The sequence below is a fragment of the Pleurodeles waltl genome, chromosome 4_2 (genome assembly GCF_031143425.1).
Source record: "Pleurodeles waltl isolate 20211129_DDA chromosome 4_2, aPleWal1.hap1.20221129, whole genome shotgun sequence".
Lineage (NCBI taxonomy): Eukaryota > Metazoa > Chordata > Amphibia > Caudata > Salamandridae > Pleurodeles > Pleurodeles waltl.
This window is the reverse complement of record NC_090443.1, coordinates 744,292,291-744,311,733: the sequence shown is the minus strand read 5'-3', so window position 1 is coordinate 744,311,733 and position 19,443 is coordinate 744,292,291. Positions and strand designations below refer to the sequence as shown.

General features: G+C 44.8%; 1 protein-coding gene across 1 annotated transcript in view; it reads right to left on the bottom strand.

Annotated features, from left to right (window-relative positions):
- FNDC7 (fibronectin type III domain containing 7) overlaps positions 1 to 19,443 on the bottom strand; it is a 50,643-nt gene that overhangs the window by 8,650 nt on the left and 22,550 nt on the right. Inside the window, exons 9-10 of the mRNA XM_069232400.1 lie at positions 14,642 to 14,671; positions 11,993 to 12,063 (exon numbers count right to left, since the gene is read on the bottom strand). Of these exons, the coding sequence (XP_069088501.1) occupies positions 12,032 to 12,063; positions 14,642 to 14,671 (62 nt within the window). The 3' untranslated portion in view covers positions 11,993 to 12,031. The remainder of the gene's footprint in view (positions 1 to 11,992; positions 12,064 to 14,641; positions 14,672 to 19,443) is intronic.

Here is a 19,443-nt window from a genome sequence, read left to right as displayed (position 1 = left end):
CAGTCCCGAAGCTAGCACATTTTAAAAATGGCACTGCAGAAAGTCAGTCTCTGGTAACAGTCAGATAATAAACGGTCAACACAAGGAAATTAGAAATACTTCAGAAGTGGAAAAATTGTTCACAAAATAATATTATAGCTATCGGTGGGCGTAACTCACATAATTCCATGCAGCGTAATCTCTCATAATTGCCTATACATTCGGCAAGATTCCACAGAATTACACAAGAAGAGTAATTCTGCATTTAGCCTACTTTCTTGGCACAAAAATGCCCCCTTGCTTCCAAAATGGGCACAATGATGCTCTTTTTTATAGTAAATAGCCCTAAATGCAACGCAATGTGAAAAGAGAGCACAAGCAGCCACTTACTCTCGCTAAATGTGCACTTAAGTAGGATTTTCCTCCAATTTACTACCAGCATATATCACTTGTTTTTTTACAGCAAAATGCACTCTAGCATTCAAAATGGATGCAGGGTTGCATTTTTCGTTAAGAAAATTGCACTAAATGCAACAGAACATAAACAGCACCATGAGCAGCCACTCGCACTCGCTACATGTGGTAGGATCACTTTCCTCAAATTACTCTTAAATATGCAAGTGGGTGGCGGAGGTGACCAGGATACATGGTCAACAGAATGTGAACTCCTGAGCTCCTGACCAGTTTCTATGAATTAATCCTCTTTAATCCTGCAGAATCCTGTTTACAGATCGCAAAATGATGCCATCCCAGAAACACTGACAGTGTGTGGTGCCCCACTCCTGCAATTGAGGGTCCCGGACTACTCAAGTGAAGCGGGCAGAATGATTGAGGCCTGAGCCATGTGGCAAGGAGTAAAGAGTGGCCTCCTGTAGTGAGCAACAACTGATGCCTGGCTCACACAACGGATCTGCCCACCAGTGAGAGGTCTTGAAGACGCTCTGCTCCCCCTGCAACTGCCCTGGGGGCTCAACAGGGGCGGGACAAGGAGGTGAGGGGCCCAGCAGGGTTGGAGCCACAGCCCAGAGACTGCCAGGGGCACTGGGATTGGAGGGGCACCCTCTGTCTCCACCCTGCCTGCAACGTGGCAAGAACATCCGATTGGGCAGTGGCCCCTGGTGAGGTGGTGTTGGCAGTCCCCTGGGGGCCAGTAGGCCTGCCAAGATAATCCACGTTAGACACCGAACAGACGCTGGACCGCAGCTGTTCAGGGGGTCCCAACGTACCCATTGGAAGAACGAACTTGACACAACTGTTCTGCTGTAGCTGTGAACTGGCTGCCAGTGGGGGACCCAAGATGCAGACAGTGGTGCCTTGATGGGCGGGTGGCACACGGTGCTCAGATGTGTACTGTATCCCAGTGGAGTCTTCCTAAATTTTCGCTGCCATCTTTATGAGCTCGTAAAAGTGGAGCTAGTACAGCCGGCTGCCTGGGCGCTTCAGTGGCAGATCAGACCTTCTACCAGTGCAGCCCCAAGACCTGTACTGAAGTGTTTGTCTCCCTTCGGGCCTCTAGTATCACGGGGTGGGCTGATCTTGGTGGTCCAACCATACGAGGAGCGGCGGGGAGCGGGTGCTTGGCTGCAGTCGCAGTGTTCCTGCTGTGGCACTGGTGCCCCCACCCCACCGGATAGTGACTGGGAGCCTGCACCTGATAGCACCTACTGGCTGGACATCCCTGGCTGGGCCCCAGCCACATCCCTTGCTTCAACCTGGTGGGGGTACTTGTACTCCTACACATTGATTCCCCCATTGACTGTCTGGTGGGCAGCCACCTGGGGGGTTCCACCTTGGTGCCTTAGTGGCCTAGGGTGGTTGTACCTGTTAAAGACCCTGCCTTCACCAACTGACAAACCATCTGGAGAATTTACAAGGGACCCAGGTGCTGACGCATGTTGCGCCTCTTGTCCAGGACAGGGGATGCTTCTTGGCACAGTGGAGTCCTGAACAATGTGTGTGTGCCCTGGGCTGATGGGTGTCTCCTCCCCTGAGCACACATCAGGAATCTAAGGGTGCGCTCTGCCCTCCTCTAGCCCCTAGTAGTGTCACCCTAACCTCATCAGGAGAGACACTACACTGGTGCAGTGACAACACCATCGCGGAAACCTGAACTGTAAGGAGCACTCCTGGTGTGACTGTAGGGGCAGATGGGCTTTTTGTGAAACTCCTCATAGAGGAGGGGGATTGGCCTGCTTAGACTGCCACGGCGATTGTACATGTTCGGCTGCCCAGAGCTGATGCTACTGCAGGAGTGGTGGTTGTTGCTTCGCGCTCCTTGCGGTATAGTTGGTGAGAGGACCCAGCGTTGTCTGTGGCCTGGAGTATGGGAAACCTCTCCCCTCCGCGCATCACAGGCAAGGACAAGTCAGCCTGTTCAAATCTAGCGAATACTATAACCCACTATACCACACCGTGACAGCCCACCTAAAGAATAATGCAGCAAATGGGACCGAAGTGGGGGAAGCATCAGAGGAGAATGCGAAGCCCTCCCAGGTGGACCTATTAGCTGCGATTAAAGGCTCCAGAAGCGAACCGCCACACAAAATAGAGACAGTGTTGATTGATCTTAATCTGTTGCAGGCAGACCTGCAGACAGTAGCGGACAAGGTCAAAGCATCAGAGGGTAATATTGCAGACCTGCAGGAGGAGGTGGTTGCCTTCAAATGTCAGGAGGCCCAGATGACTATGATCACAAAGGAACTGGAACAACGAGTGGAGGATGTGGAGGGCAGCTCCCGGTGCAGTAACATCTGTGTCCTGGGGATTCCAGAGAGGGCAGTGGGGGGCTCTGCTGAAAAGTTTCTTGAATACTGGGTGGGCACTGTACTCAGTCCATCGGGCCTCCCTGAATTCTTCGTGGTGCAGAGGGCACACAGAGCACTGGTGCCCCTGCTTGGGACCGTCCCGAGGACATAATCACCGAAATCCTCAACTGTTGCAACAGGGACTGCGTCCTTCATGTGGCCAGCGAGGGGCTGGCCCCACTCTTCGGCAATAGCAAGGTAACCATTTATCAGGAATATACTAAGCAGGTGCTGGAGCAATGCAGGTCACTTCTTGGTGTCAAACAGAAACTGAGGCTACTCCAACTTCAGTACATGTTACTGTACCTGGCAAAACTGAAGGTCTTAGAGCAAGGGAAGGTTCATTTCTTCGACAGTCCAGAGGTGTGGGTATGGCTAGAGATACGAGGGGAGACAGTGTCACCACACTCTGAACACAGCCAAAAACGAACCTGGGGCACCAGCGGTGGGAGGGAGTCTCGCTGCTGCAGTTTAACCAGGGACGACCCCCAGCACCAGCCCGCTGGGGGACAGGAGGCTCATGGTACGTGAGGGCAGCACCATGCAGCTCAGCACAGTGAAGGTGCAGGATATCAACTTGCTGCCAGCGGCTGATGGAACTGAAAGAGGGGCCTTGAGCCCAATGCTGGACTTTGTGCCTGACACCCTGGTTGCCCCAGAGAAGGGGCGTGGTGATGCCTGAGTGGGAAAGTGGATACTGCTATACTTCTGTTGGTATGATGGCATGCTGAGCACAAGGCTGAGGGGGTGAGACGGGTGGCTGGGGGTGTTGATGCAGAGAGTGACTGCCTCATGTGCTACTGGGATGTCCGCATCATTGTGCCGCCCGCAGGGGTATGAGAGCCTGCGCATTTGAGTTAAGTAGGGCAATGGTGATTGTTGGTGGAACATGCACAGAGATGTCTAGGTGCAGTACTGCCTCCCTTGAAGGAGGATGACTGGCCGGGGGGCTGGCCGGTGGAGTGAGTTCACCAATCCCTTTTGGACTGGCTGGGATGCTGCGCACATCCTGGCACATGCATTGGGTGGGTATACATAGTTCCAAGGTTGAACTATGTCCGTCGGTGTGGGGGTTTGTTGTGCAATGCACGTTTTTGTTACACAGCTTGCAGCAGTCAGTGGGTACTAGCACATGGTGGAGAGTTGGGAGCCTATCATTAGATGCCACAAATTATGATGGGGCTGACCTTAGACACTTGACATGGAACGTCAAAGGGTTAGGGGCATACACTAAGCAGAGTAGGGTACTCACTTTTTTAAAGTGACATAAAATCTCCATAGCCTGCTTGCAGGAAATGCACCTAGACAATGCAGGTGCTACACATCTCAACAAGAAATGGCGAGGGTAGGTATTCCACTCATCTTACTCAACGTACTCCAGGGGCACGCTAATCTGAGTTGCGCCAGGGGTCCCGCTCTCCCTCATGCATACGGGGGCTGATGTGGGTGGTCAATTTGCCCTGTTGCGGGGGTCCTTGGACTGACATGCCCTGACCCTATTGAACACCTATGCCCCGAATAATGATGACTCCACGTTTTTACAAAACATGCAAGACTTATTAATGCATGACATTGACATACCGCTCCTGTGGCTGGGCAACTTTAACTGCATACTGAACGCCGACCTGGACAGGGCCCCCCCCTAGGATGGGTACCAAACCTTTAATGACAGCCACAGGGTGATGCCAAACATGGGCATTGACAATATGCGGTGGATGAGCTACTCAGCGCAGAAGATATACACCTGTTATTCCACCATGCATAATACATAAGGTAGACTGATTAGGATTCTAGTGGCAGGATTCCCACGGGTGGAAGACATTGAGATGACCCACTTGGTGCACTTCCTGTAAGATCACTCCCCTGTTAGCTGTGCTGTGCATTGGGGAGAATGTGCGCAAGAGGCTCGTCCTGGAGAATGTCAGCAGACATACTGGAGGACCTGGTTGAAAGGGAGGCACTCTCACAGGCACTGCCAGATTACACAACGGTCAACTGGGGTACCACGTCCAGTAGGGCCATTGAATGGGAGGCTCTAAAAGCGATGTTGAGGGGCACTTGTATGAACTTAATCTGCGGAGTGTGTAGGCAGCTTTAGCAGAAGCCCAGTAGGGAAGAGGCGGTGGGGAGCAATCACAACCGATGTCCGTTGCAGGGAGCAGCCAGTACATTGACGCATAGCATACATTTGGGTTCAACTAGGCAAATATACGCTTAAACAATACAGGCAGAGGCTGCATAGAGAGGGGAATAAGTCAGGTTGGCTGCTAGCTTGGATACTCCGCAGGGAGCACCCCCTGCTGCTGACAACACACCTGATATCGCTGGATGGCACCAGAGTTGCCATGACGGCTGGGATAGTAGGCTTCTTTCAGTAGCATTTACAGCGTGTGTATGCTGTAGATCCCGCCATATCTCCGTTTAGTTATGTCTCATTCCTGGAGGGTCTGGACCACCCACAATTCGCGCCGCTGGCTGCTGAGCCACTCTACCTCCTTATTAGCCTACCTATAGTGTCAAGTATGGACCATGGGCAAAGGCGCTTGGCAGTGATGGTTTTCCTCCTGAATTCTATCAGGCGTTCTTGACAATGGTCATGCAGGGACTCCTGGAGGTTCTTCTGGAGGCACGTGAGAGTGGTCTACTGCCCATGTCAATGAGGGAGGGAGAGATTTGCATGTTCCTCAAACCAGGAGGGTTTGAGTCCAATTCTGACGCTTATTGGATGCTCATCATACTTAACGCAGATGTGAAAATATTATGCAAGTTACTCTCCGATCGCCTGGTGACCCACATGTCTCAGCTGGTACACGAAGACCACTGTGGGTTCATCCCCGGTCGGAATACCAGTATAAACCTTAGACGTCTCACCTATGTCCTGCATGAAGTGGAGCACCAGGATAAGGAGCTGGCGCTGGTTATCTGGGCGTGCCGGAGACTGTGGGACTCGGGCATACATCTGGGAGACGCTCAGCACATAATATCGCTCTTTGTGGATGATGTGCTTTTCTCTATTGCTACCCCATGTGTAGCACTGCCCATACTGTTGCAACTCTTAGATGAGTTTGGGGACCTGTCTGGTATCTGCCTCAACTGCAATAAATAATTGCTCTTTCCCCTGGCCTTCTTGGTCACTACACCATTGGATCGCCTCCCGAGCTTGGGACTGCATTGGGAACTGGCACAATTCCAATATCTGGGGATATAGGCTGCACATACTGAGGCACAGCAGCTATGCCTAAATATGGATAAGGGTCTCAACGCCCTACGGAAGTCAGTAGCCTTCTGGAACACACTGCTGCTATCACTGATGGGCAGACTGGCTGTGGCCAAAATGGTGCTGTTGCAGCGATGCCTGTATACATTGCAGAATTCGCTCTGTCCCTTACCCAAGAAGGTCCTTAAGCAGCTGAACTCTGAACTCATATCATTATTGTGGGTGGACAGCTGCAGTAGTGTGGCCTTGACCCGACGATACGAGGAAGAGGACATGGAGGTGCCAAGACTTGACCTGTACTATTATGCAGTACTTTTACAACATGTAGCTAGATGGCTGGATGGGGGGACACCTGGGAGAAGCACCTACTAGCTGGGTTGGTAACCACAGACTGAATACCCAAAGCACTAATGGAGGGGTTGAGAGCCGCTAAGTACCCTGTCCTATGTTCTTCGTCAGACAGCACACATATGGCAACGTTATGTAGCAACGGTCGTAAGGCAAGCTTACTTTAACCAAGAACTCCCTATCTGGATAGTGGTGCCAGTTCTGCAAATGATGGACAATACGTCCTTTCAGGCCTGGAGGGACAGTAGCTGTGATCTGTTGGGAGATCTGTATCCCGATGAGTTTTTCATCTCCTTTGAACGAGCCTGCAAGAACCTTGCACTAGGGCCAGGACACTTCCTACACAACGCTGGACTGAGTGAGGTGGCCAAATTGACCTGGCCAACATACCTTGCTGCACCACAGTTAACGTGTACACTGGACAATTTACTGTTCTGCGGCGCAGGTCGGCACCTAATAATACATCTATACAGGGCAATCAGGGTGGACGTGGCTGGTCCGCAGCCCAGGCACGTGCTGCATGAGATATGGACCTGGAGTCTTCGTTAAATGACAGAGCATGGACTGACATCTGCAAACTGACACGAACAGTGTCTTGTAAAGCCCACTTTAAGCTGGTACACTACAGCTTTCTCCACAAGACGTATGTGACTCCCAAGTGTCTTCGCTGCATATCCCCCACCCGACCGGACAGTTGCCTGCACTGCAATGTGGGTGGGGCGGACTTCTTGCACCTGGCATGGCAATGCTGGATAGTGCAGAACTTCTGGGCACAGGTGGTGATTGACGTACAGTGGACCACACGTTTACAAGCTTGTTGTATACTACTACACTGTTTGTTCGGCTATGTTAAGAGGCCAAAGGGTTGTAAGATGTCTCACAAATTCCTACAATTGGGTCAAGTCCTGGCCAGGTCAGAGCTCCCCCACAGTTGAACAATGGCACAGGGATATACAGGAGTGGGCACTGGCTGAGGAGGTGCACAAGAAGCTGAATCGGCATGATGATGAATTGGAGGATGGCCTTCAGGTATGGAGGAATGTGTATGATATGCTTTTAGACCCACATGCAGACACGGAATCCGCTGACAGCAATGACACGGGTGTGAGTGTGGATGAGGACACAAATTAAGAAAGGGGGTGGATTAACCGCAGCAATGTTAGGGTGTTTAGGCTGCAGGATTGGTGTGAAGCCAGCCAACACCAAGTGCTGGAGCTGGGTTGCCAGAGCAATTGTTGCTTTAATGTTAGTGCTTCTCAATATAAACTGCCATGTAATGTGTATAGTGTTAGTCAGAATACTGCCTATTGTTCTCTAAAGCTGAAAAATAAAGGGTTTAAAAAAATAACGCAAGTGGGAATATTTGCATTATTACCAGCAACACTGCATCAAAGAGTAACACGGAATTACCAAACCTACTCCGAGTACTCCGGTGTGATTAAAATTACCCCTGTGCCTAATTGTAGTAAGGTATTCCATGATTGGTTAAGTCTGTTTTTATATAGCACATCATCTACTGCTTTCAAAAGCCCCTTGGCACCCTTTGCAATTTGTCAGCATGGTCCAGAGGAGAGTGTTCTCGCATTCATTGGTGGGATGATCTGAAGAAAGTTGTAACAGGAATCCTGCCATAAATTGTCAGGTGTCCTGTTAACCCTCCACTTTATAAAAACGGCCTATTTTGAGAGCAGTGAAAGGTGTAGTGAGGTGTTCTATAATGAGATATACTGTGACTTTTGAATTGTGTCATAGTGGTGTGTGTGGTGTGGTTTTGATGTTTGGTAGGGTGGTAAAGTGATGTGTGTTGGTGGGTGGTATTTGATGAGGCTATTGTGATGCGATATAGTATGGACTGGTATAGATGGTGTGATACAGTTTGATGAGATTTCAATACATATTGACAGATATGTTGTTCAGTGGTGAGATGTGGTATAAACTGGTCTTTTAGGAGGTTGTGCAGTGTGTTTTAGACTGTGTTATAGTATAGTAAAGTGTAGTGTCGTACGCAATGGTGTGGCTGTGGTATGGGGAGGTTTGGTAAAGTAAATGATGTGTGAAAGTACAAATGGAATGTGGTGTGGCATGCAGCGGTCTCCTGTTACACGGTGCACTGGGAATGGTATGCTGTCGTGGTGTAATGGGTTGTGATTTATAATGGAATAGCATGGCAAGGTTAGTAATGTGTGGAATTGAGCCAGAAGCAGAATGTACTGTGGTATGTGGGCATGTGTGCATCTGTGGTATCAGAATGTTGTAGCATAATGTTCTGTTGTGTGGTTTGCATGAACTGTATGCTGTGAAGTGGCTTAGAAAGGTGTGGCATGGAAGGTTGTGGGTTTTGTTATAATATAGTGATGTGGTACAGTCTGTTGTCTGTTTCCTAATTTTTCCATGGTTGTTTCTGACTGATCTCATGTTCATGCCTGTAGTCTTCCTGCTTGTGTTCCCTAGTGGTCTTGCCTGCCAATCCTGCTGCAGATGGCCATCCCACACTATTTGCTTATCCCAACCTGCCACAGGCGGCCATACTCCAAAGCCTGGAGGTGTGCACAATGGGCACTGACCACAGGGCATGACCTACGTCCAAGACTGGTGCCCAATCTGCTGCAGATGCCAAACCGTACACAGCCGCAGGGCCTGACCTTTGCCCCCACTTGATGGATTTGCATAAAACGTGAGATGGGGAACTCAAACTTGCCGAAATGTTTTCTGGAAAGTTGGTGCTGATTTGTAAAACTGCACCAAAACTATTAGTAAACAAAAATGCATAAGGGGTAACAGTGTTATATGACACAATATTGCCATCTAGCAATTCTAATGACATCATAAACCACAAGGCTGAAAGCTGAGTGGTTTGTAAACGTCACGAGAACCTCGAGATGGCAAAATAGGGCTATATTACACATTTAAACCGTTATGTATTTTTTTATAATATGTGTTTATTGGGGGATTTGCCTTGAAAAAAGCTTTTCTCTTCAAAGGACAATTAATATTTGCCACTGACTGAAATAAGAATGTTTAGGTTTTGTATACATTTCATTATAAAATTGTTGACACAACAATGGATAATTTAGAGGGCCAATAATTTTAAGTGATTCTATGGCTGCTGTGCTTACTGTATGATTATGGATTTACATTTGCAGATTTCACAAAAAACAATTGCTAGCTCAAATGGATGAAAATGATACTGCCAGTAAATGTTCAGCATAATTTGAATATTTGCTGCATACTAAAAACTGTGCAGAGTGGTTTGGGGCTGATGATTAAACCTTAATTTCACATGGAAGAGTGAAATATTTTTTATATTTTATGGTTCCCTGAGCAATACACGTTTTTGTACCACTGCATTTATTTATATGTATGTATGTCATAGAACTTGGTAATGTCAATGGCATGCTGTGTTGGTTACTTGGGCATGTGGCGATGTGCCTCTACAAAACATATATGTCCTGATAAATTCCCCCAAACTGAACTTCAGGATTTTAGGTGTGTGTTGATGTTTTATTAAGGTGCTAGGTGTGTTACTATTCTTTATCTTTGTACTCTACCTCCAGCCCACCACCCTTCCACTTGACCTTGGCCTGCCATCTCTAACTCCAGAATCTTTAGTCACTCACCACATCTATCAATTAGCCTCACTGGTCCCTGGCTTCGCCTCATCAGTATTCCTTCAGTACCACTATTAGTACACATCAGCAGCTTGATGACATGAACAATATCCTTTGTCTTCATCATTCGAAACTCAACATTTCTTTCTTCTTCCATAAACCCTTCTGCCAGGCCTGTAGTGTGTGTCCCATGTTATCATGTCCATCAACTCATTGCCTTCTTTTGGCAGCAGCTGAAGCCTTTCACAGTCATGCAGCTCAAGTGCCCACTGGAAACAACCAACTAGCAAAGCGATTGACCTTCCCACATGCAGAGGTCACCTGTGTTCACTTCAAGGGTCAAGGTTCGTATTCTGCACAACCTTCTTTTCCCGACACAGTCTGGGCGCCAGGACAGCAAGCTGCTTCTAGAACTTTCCCCTCTAACTACTAGGACCACCACAAATCTCCAATCCGCAACAGACACTAAGGGCCACCGGGCACACAGACATCACACATAGCTACACATATATATATAATTATGTTCAGCTCAACAGGACAGCATGTAACAGAGCTGTCTTTGCACTGTTGGCCATCTGAGGAAAACAGAGCCCAGCCTGGTCAAGGGACCTCATTGCCTACCCCATTTGTGGACACAACCACCCTTACTTACTGTAGACAGTACGACTCTTCAAGTAGTTTTGGCAAGTGTGCACCCTGAATATCGAACTCACAATATTAATGCGACAGAATATCATTGACAAAATATAAAAAAATATTTACAGGTAACTCAGTCTAGATTTTCTTTATCTAACACCACATATATGTACCTACGTGGTACATATATCTTCAAGCTGCGTTGATGAGGAGCTAGCAATGGCAAATCTATACTTCCTTATATGTACCTACCATTTGATATATTGTCCCTCGATATTCTCCAAACACTATTGATGTTGGTGTTGATATTATGTAGTACAACAGTTCTGCCACCTCTAGAGCTAGTAAAGCAATGAACGTTTTGAAAACTTCTTGAAAGTGAAGCCAAATAAACAAAGGGGCAGATTTACAAGAAAGTGGCGCATAGGTCCCGATGCAGCACTTTTCTTGCGTCCCCCGACCGCCACCTTTCGACAACATGGTTGCGCCATATTTATAATACGGCACACCGTGCGGTCATTAACACAACAGCGTCAAAAAATGTTACTCTATTGTGGCGCTTTGCTGCACTAGGATCTACAATTTTGATGCTTGTGCAGCAAAGCAAAGGGAGGCCCATATGTTACTATGGGTGCGTCACTTTAAATGCCTACCTAGGGCAGGCATTAAAAATTATGGAAAAACTGGTGCAGTGAAATGTTGTAAATTTTGACACTATGTCTGACGTAGCCATAATGTGGCACAAGGAATCACAAAGTGGCACAATGCAAGCATTGCACCACTTTGTAAATCTGGTGCGGAGAAAAGGCCACCGTAGTGGCGCGTTAGCATAAAAGAAATGGCACTAGGGCAACGCAAGGTGGCACAAGGGGCTTGTAAATATGCCCCAAAATGTTGTCAATTATAAATTCGTCAACTTGCCTTGGATGCAACCAGTGGCATTCATTGTTGGGAACCTGGCCCCCTCCAGTTGGCTGAGCTAGAATCCTAGGCATAATCATTACCTCTGCTCTTTCTATCACAGGTCAGGTGGCAACCACCACTAAATCATGCTTGTAACATCTGATTTGCGGAAAATGTTCTATTTCTAACTTTTCACAGAAATGTATGACTTGCAACACTTTTGTGCAGTCGCGCCTCTACTTTAGCAATTCCCTTTATTTGGGCCTGTCAAAAATGTAAATAAGTCTGCTTTCATATAAAGATAAAGAACATGGCTGCTCGAATTCTGCCAGACTGAAGAAATGTAAACATATGCCCCTGCTCTCCGTCACCTCTTTTTGTTCCCGGTGTCTAAATGGACCTGTTAAGTATAAATCCCTCAGAAAACACGCGTGTGATTGAAGTGTATGTGTATTCTTCACAGAAGTATTATGGATAAGTAATATAAGGAAACTTACCTGTTTACCCGGACTGATCTTTGCATGAAAGTTTGGACGTTATTCTGCACTTCTTTTCCCCCTGTAAATCACTAAAATAAAATATTTATTTAGTTTTTATAGGAATTTAGTCCAAAAACAACCAGATGTTTTAAAGCAGAAGGTCTAAGAACTGCGGAGATCTAAACGTCCACACAGTGCTGCCAATAATGACTTTTAGCAGTCCTGTGTCACTTCCGGGAAACAATGGTTTTTAGCAGTCCTATGTCAGATCCAGGGAACAATGGCTTTTAGCAGTCCTATGTCATTAAACAATGGCGCTTGGAAGTCCTGTGTCAGAACCAGGAAACAATGGCTTTTAACAGTACTGTTTCAGATCCAAAAAACAAAGACCTTTAGCAGCCCCGTGTCAGACCCAGGAATAGCTCTATGAGGAAGTCCAGGGCAGAAGTCAGGACAAGACAAGACTTAAGACTTATGTTCCATTTGTGGAGTATACTGAGCATAATGGTGTTATCACGTTGTGTTTGTTGGTGATCGTTTTTCCTGAGAGTGTATTATAACTTGTGATTGGCGAGCCATCTAGGGGCAGGATATAAGATATGTGTTGTCTTAAGGTGGACAGAAACAAGCTAGTCCACCTTTAATAGATTCTACTACATTTTAAAAAGAGTGGTTTAATATGTAGGAGGATAAGTTTGTGTTTCTTTTGCATTACACTAATAGTTAAAATGTGCATTTATTTCAGTGTCTGATCAAGACACAAAATCTAGAAAAAGGTTAATTTTGTAATCAGGATCTATAATGACTTTTTGTCAATAAGTGGGACAGGTTGTCCATCAACATTCTGGGGATTCATTATCAAAGCCAATCTCACTGTACAGTGTTGTGTGAAATTTATTAATCATCGGACGAGAAGTAAGAGCCATGTTTGTTAGTACTGGGAGCTCCTAACAGTGTTTTTGCAGCTACTAGTGAACTAGTGAACTAATGGCCATTAAGGAGACCTGCACTAGGCCGTCACTGGATCAGCCTCACAGAAGTTGGCAGGAAAAGAGGTTGTGTCTATAATGATAATAAAACTTGTATGATCTAACCTGTGCTATATTAAGGGAGGCCGAAGCCTGTGATGTCATTGTTGTACTTATTGTGATTTTCATGTGAAACAGTAACAATTATGTTTAAAAAAAATGAAAGAGACCAGCACCTTCTACCATTAACAATAAATGTAAATCCTATCACCATCTCACTGTATCATATGATACTAGACTTCAGTTCAACTAATGATAGGAATGTGAAGTGTATTTGTTGACATATATATTAACAGTGCTTAATAACTGTATAGGACTTAGTCCATTTCTGAGCAGTTCCAGGCATGACTAGAATAATTTGCAGTAGCGTTATTACACAATATTACAGCAAAATCATGCAAGATTACGCAGAATTATGCACGGGGTGTAACCATGCATTATTCGTTATTTTCTTAGCACGAAATGCACTTTGTGCCCAAAATTGACCAAAGGATGCATTTTGCACTATGAAAATAGTACTGAATGCAGCAGAACACAAACCACAGCAGCCACTCGTGCTCTTCTGCTCTGGATTAAATTTTCAGCAATTTTGTGTCACAAGAGTAATGCAAAATAACCAAAATTACTCTGATTACTCCAGCATAATTGAAATTTCACGCAGACCTACTAAAAACCATGCCCTTAAAACCACGCCACCTCTGCCAAAAATTAATTGATATACATTTTTATAATAGTTTGCTTTCACATGGACTTTAAACATTAGAATGATATACACAGATATATTTCAATGCATTTTCACCTGGAAATTCAGACCTTTGCTTGTTTCTCCTATACACTGGCTAAGATATTCAAGGTTTGAAATATTTTATAGTCCTGCAAAATGTAAATCTAATGGATTTCCGTGTTAGGTCGAGATATTGTATTTATCAAACCAAATAAGATTTTTGTGTGGTCATCCCAATTCTGTGATTTTTAAATCTTGCTTTTGTCTCAAACTTGGTGTGATTTAAACATAAATGGGAGATTACCCTGGACTTCTACTACGGACTCCACCGGCAATTAAAGGCCCGCTCCCTTGTTAAAGACCTGAGCTGAAGCATGGGCAGGCCTTTAATGGCCGTTAGAGCCCGCTACAGCGGGTTCTAAGGCTATTAGAACATTCTGCCACTAGAGGGGAGAATGTTCTAATGAATAAAACAAAGTCCTCACAGAGCCTCCCCTCGGGCTCCGTGAGGAGAACATTGGAATGTTGACGCTTGGGCTTTTACCAGCCACAAGGAGCACTCAATTGTCTGCAATGGAACTACCAACATTCCAATGTTCTAATACTTGTTCATAATATCAGTTGTTTGGGAAGTGTGGTTTGTGATTCAACACATCATAAACATTCTCCTTTACAATATGGTCCAAAAGGAGCTCCTGTATCCAAACACACCCTCATTTTGAAGAGTTATTTGACTTTACCACACACTGCATTTTCTATGTGCTCGAGTGGTTACTACCCAGTACGTGCAACAGTGCTATATTTTATAAAAGTGCAACCCAATGGTTTGTAATCAACAACAAGAAAAAAGCCCAAAACTTGACTAAATTTCCTCTAATGCTTTCACATGTAAAACAAGCATTATATTTCTCTTACCCGTTCCAACAGAACTGCCAGAGCACGTAACTGAAAGACAATAGCAATAAAAATAAGAATATATTGCAATGTTAAAAGATTAGCTGAAAAACAGTTTATGTCAATAGAATATTGTACATATCAGTGGGTCTTGTAATTAGTATGATAAAGGCACAAAATGTGCATAAAATGTGCAACTCTGGTGTGGAAGCTGTGTGCAATAGGCAAGGGCAGTGTTTCCCAAAGTGTGCGCCGTGGCTCCCTGGTGCGCCATCAGAACTCACCAGAGGCGCCGCACACTTCTAGGGAACACTGAAATGCTTTCATTTTCAGACTACCGTAGGGCCTCACAGTGGAAATAAATCGAACTTGTTAGGGTTTTGCATGGTTATGTTGTAAGTTGTAAAACCCATCAAGTTTGACTTGTTTCCACTGAGAGTCTCTTGGTACAACTAACAAAGCTGCATGGTAGTATGACAGAGAAAGACTTGCAGTGGAAACAAACCAAAGTTGATGGATTTTACAATAGACATGGTGACATTGCAAAAACCTAACGAGTTTGATTTATCTGCACTGCAATTCTTTCTGTTTCAAACTACTGTACGGCTCCATTCTAAAGACAAGTTACGTTTAGAATGGAGCCCAATAGTAGTATGAAAAAGAAAGAATCACAGTGGAAATAAATCAAACTTGTTAGGGTTTTGCAGTGTTACATAGTAAATTGTAAAACCCATCAAGTTTGATTTGTTTCCACTCAATGTTTAATTATTTATAAATGAAAACATCCCTGAAAGCTATCCTCTGAAACACGTGGCTGCTGCAGTTAAATATGCATTCACAGAACAGTGAGGCAGCAGTAATCCTAAAGCCATTTTAGGCCTCTTCAATCCATTTACAGCCTCTCCCTGCCCCTTCAGTTCACTCTTGCATCTTTCTCCAAATGTGGAGCTTTTCGGTCCTTCTCTTCCTTCATCTTTCCCATATGTGCCTTTGCTTACAGTAAATGCCTGATGCAGAAAACCAAGGCCCATATTTATGAAACGTTTGTGCCACATTTGCGTAATTTTTTTATGCAAAAGCAGCGCAAACTCACAAAATATAATAATATTTTGTAAGTTTGCGCTCCTTTTGCGTAAAAAAATAATGCAAATGTGGCACAAACTTTTCATAAATACTGGCTTAAGTGCCAGTCCTTAGAAATAAGTGCCGTGCCCCCCCACTGGAAACCCAGTGCTTAATTTGTAGATAAAAATGTGATGGAGCTCAAAGCTCTCTTTTCAAACAAGCGGATGCTGCATTTAAATGTGCGAGCCTTCTCGGGCCTCTTTAATCCATTTACAGCCACTCCCTACTCCTTCAGCTCACTCATGCAGCTTTCTACTTTCTCCCTTTGTGATGCTTTTTAGTTTTTCTCTTCTCCACGTTTCCCATATGTATCTTTTGCTCTTACTAAATGTCTGATGCAGAAAACCAGAAACCACCTGCTCAAATTAAGCCCTGCGGAAAGCGCTGGCTCAAATTAAGCACTGTTAGCACTGCGATTCTTTCTCTTTCATACTACCATACGGCTCCATTCTAAAGATGTTATGTTTGGAATAGAGCTCTACGGTAGTATGAAAAAGAAAGAATCACAGTGCAAAATTCAAACTTATTAGGGTTTTGTAATGCGCATTTGCAGCCCTGAGTAAGCCATGTGGGAATGCCATGTGGGGATGTTATGGAAGCCACAGCTGTCAGCGTCTGGATTGGTTTGGACCAGCACATGACGTCTTGCCTAATAAATAAAGAGCATGTCCATTTAGGCAGGGTCAGGCCCAATCAGGACAATGATAGTGTTACTTCTGTCCGTGTTCTGCAGCTACTCAAGAAAAGAGGATAATCATGAAATTACTAAAATGTCAACATTTAAGAGGAAAGTGGGAGATTAAAAAAAAAGAATCTGGAGAATGTATTTCTCCCCTTGAGGCCTGAATCAGGTCTATTGTCATATATGGGACTTCCAAGTGTGGTGCTGGAAGATCTGAGATCAAAAATGCTAATGTGCTTTTTTTTTTTTTTTTTTACTTGCCAGGATCAAGGAGAAAGCATTATGGCAGGCAGAAAGAGCGTGACAAAAATGTTGTTCACTGGCCTGCAGCAGCAGATTACTGGCAGTGCATTCTCCAAGTCACTAAAGACAAGCCCCTATCGCAGAAGCCCTTTATCAGCTTCAGCCCAATTATTTTTTAGGAAGAAAAATGGAAGTGCTCCCGAATCCTGGCTTACATCCCCCCACCCGTCAAAAGTGACATGACAGGGAACCACAGCCAATGGCCAATCGGTCAAGGGAGCCGCGGGTCTAAAAAGTTTGGGAACCACTGGGCAAGGGAAATGGAACAATATAGAGCAAAATATTTAACCCATGTTAATCCATAACACGCTAGAAACATGAGGAATAATGGTCATTGTCAGTGCTGATGAGTGTGGTTGCTTGAGTTGCATAGAAAAATGTGGTTCTTGTGGGCCACTTGTGAGGTGGTCAGTGGTTCTTATGGACTACTTGTGAGGTGGGCAGAAACCTATACAGTGGCAAGTGAACAGGCAGTGTGTTTCAGAACCTTATTACAAGGAGGGTAACGGAGTAGATTTGTAAATGGTTAAAGGGTTTCTCTGGTAGTGAAGTCTGGTTGGCTTGACGGGTATAGTACCAGAATACTGAAATCAATATATTGTCTGACAGAAGTATTGTGCCTAAACATTGTTTATAACAATATAACCTTTACATCCAATGGGGCCGTATTTTTGAAAATTGTGTTAGGATACAACATTTCTGTCAGAGATATTTTTTCTAACAATATTTTGAAAAACAACTGTTGGGATGGTTTGAGGACGGTGGAAAGAATAGGAAATCGGCTGAATCTGAAATATGGGTGGAGACTTTCTACATAAATGAGTCCCAGCCAGACTACTCTCAGGAAAGGGTTGTGAGGCTAAAGCAGAAGAGGGTAAAAATGGTCATAAAGGAATAGTAGAGGAACTTTTCCATTGTTAAGACGTAATAGCCTTGAAGACAGACAAGTAAGCATTTACTAAGGGTTTGCTTCATGGTGTTGATTGGGGTTTAAGCATAGTGAAGTGTGAGATAAGGAAAGATTGCTGGGGTGTTGCGTAGATGGAAATTAGTGACTTTGCCTGTTGTGTTGATGCAAGTGGATATCACTGCCAAAGTAGAACCTCATATCTTTACTTGAGGAGACTGGGTTCGTGGAGTTGGTATGGGAGCTGTGTTCTGCTTTGAGCTTTCAGTGTATGAAGTTATATGGTTTCTGTTTTGAAAGATTCAGTATAAGGTATGCAGTTCCATTCAGTGACAGACAGCAGTGAAGGACTTAGTCATTTGTTGCTGTAGATATATAACAAAGGCAGTGGATAATGCAAAATGATGGGGCATCTTCCTGGCATAATGTGGTGGAGGCACTGGAGACTCCCATATTGACAGATATTGATCGGCCTTGGGCTGAATGGGGACCCCAGAAGGTTTGGGGCAACCTGTGCTGTAGGAGCTGCAGGAGCTTATGTTACACTCCTGAATAAAGGAAGGACAGCAGAAGGCAATTTGAGTGTCATCAGAAACTAGTAGGAAAAGTTAATGTAGGTTAAAGGATAAGGGAGCAGAGTCAAAAGAAAAGGGTTAAACCAGAGCCATGAGTGAAGTCAACTGGTAGAGAGAATGGCCTAGAGCAGTGGTTCTCAACCTTTTGACTTCTATGGACCCCCATTTTAACATGACTGGAATCAAGGGACCCCCTTGAATCATTATTGAAATCTGGGGACCCCCCACTGAGTCAATACTGGAAGCCGGGGAGCCTGACCTAAACATTGTCAATGATTTGACTGCAAAACAATATACAAAAAATACAGAAACAAGTATTCCGTCAAACACATACACAAACGATAACATTTTATTTACAAACAAATATACATTTCATTTTTTTTATTTTTTATTTTAATAGGAAGGTTGGAGCTTGCCTAAATTAAATCAAAGCCACACATCAAGCATACTATATTCTCTTTGATGCACCTGCACTGCTCCCACAAATCAATTTGAGGATACTAATTTAATTTGTAGCCTCCAATTTCAAATTTCTCAACATTTACAGTGTGTTTTAAATTTTCAAATTCATTTATATACACTTTATTAATCTGTCAATATTTAATTTTGTAAGGAGTCACGGACCCCCAGAGGAGGCTTTGCGGACCCTAAGGGGTCCCTGTTGGGAACCACTGTCCTACAGCCAGAGAGGTTGTATTACCTTCAGTAGAAATAGTTGTCTCTGTAGGAGGTGAAACAGGAAAGCAATGTGCGTGTGAAACCAAGACTAGACATGGTTGAGATTTCTGGGCAACCATATCAAGGGTAGCACATCGGTCAAGAAGGTTCAGTAGGCCCAGTTGTGGTGAGAAAGTTCAAGACTTGGGAACCATCTGTCTCGAGAAGGTAAATAAATTGGTGGTGGAAAGGTGGGCAACATGTTAAAGACAAGCTTCTCAAGCATTCTGAAGAAGGAAAGGGGAGGAAGAAGATGGCCATGGTTGATGAGGAAAAGGTTTTTTCCGATCAAGGATAATAAGGAAAACAATCATGAGGACAACATTGAGGACTGTCTGTGATCAGGAACTTTAGGCAACTCTGAGTAGCAAGTGGAGTGAGGTGGTACAATACAATTAATGTACAAATGAAGGAAAATAAGTATGTTGGGAAATAGTAGGTAGTAATCATACGCCAATATGAGATTATTAAACAGGATATCATATCATAGCATAAGCAAAAGAAAAAAGCAAAA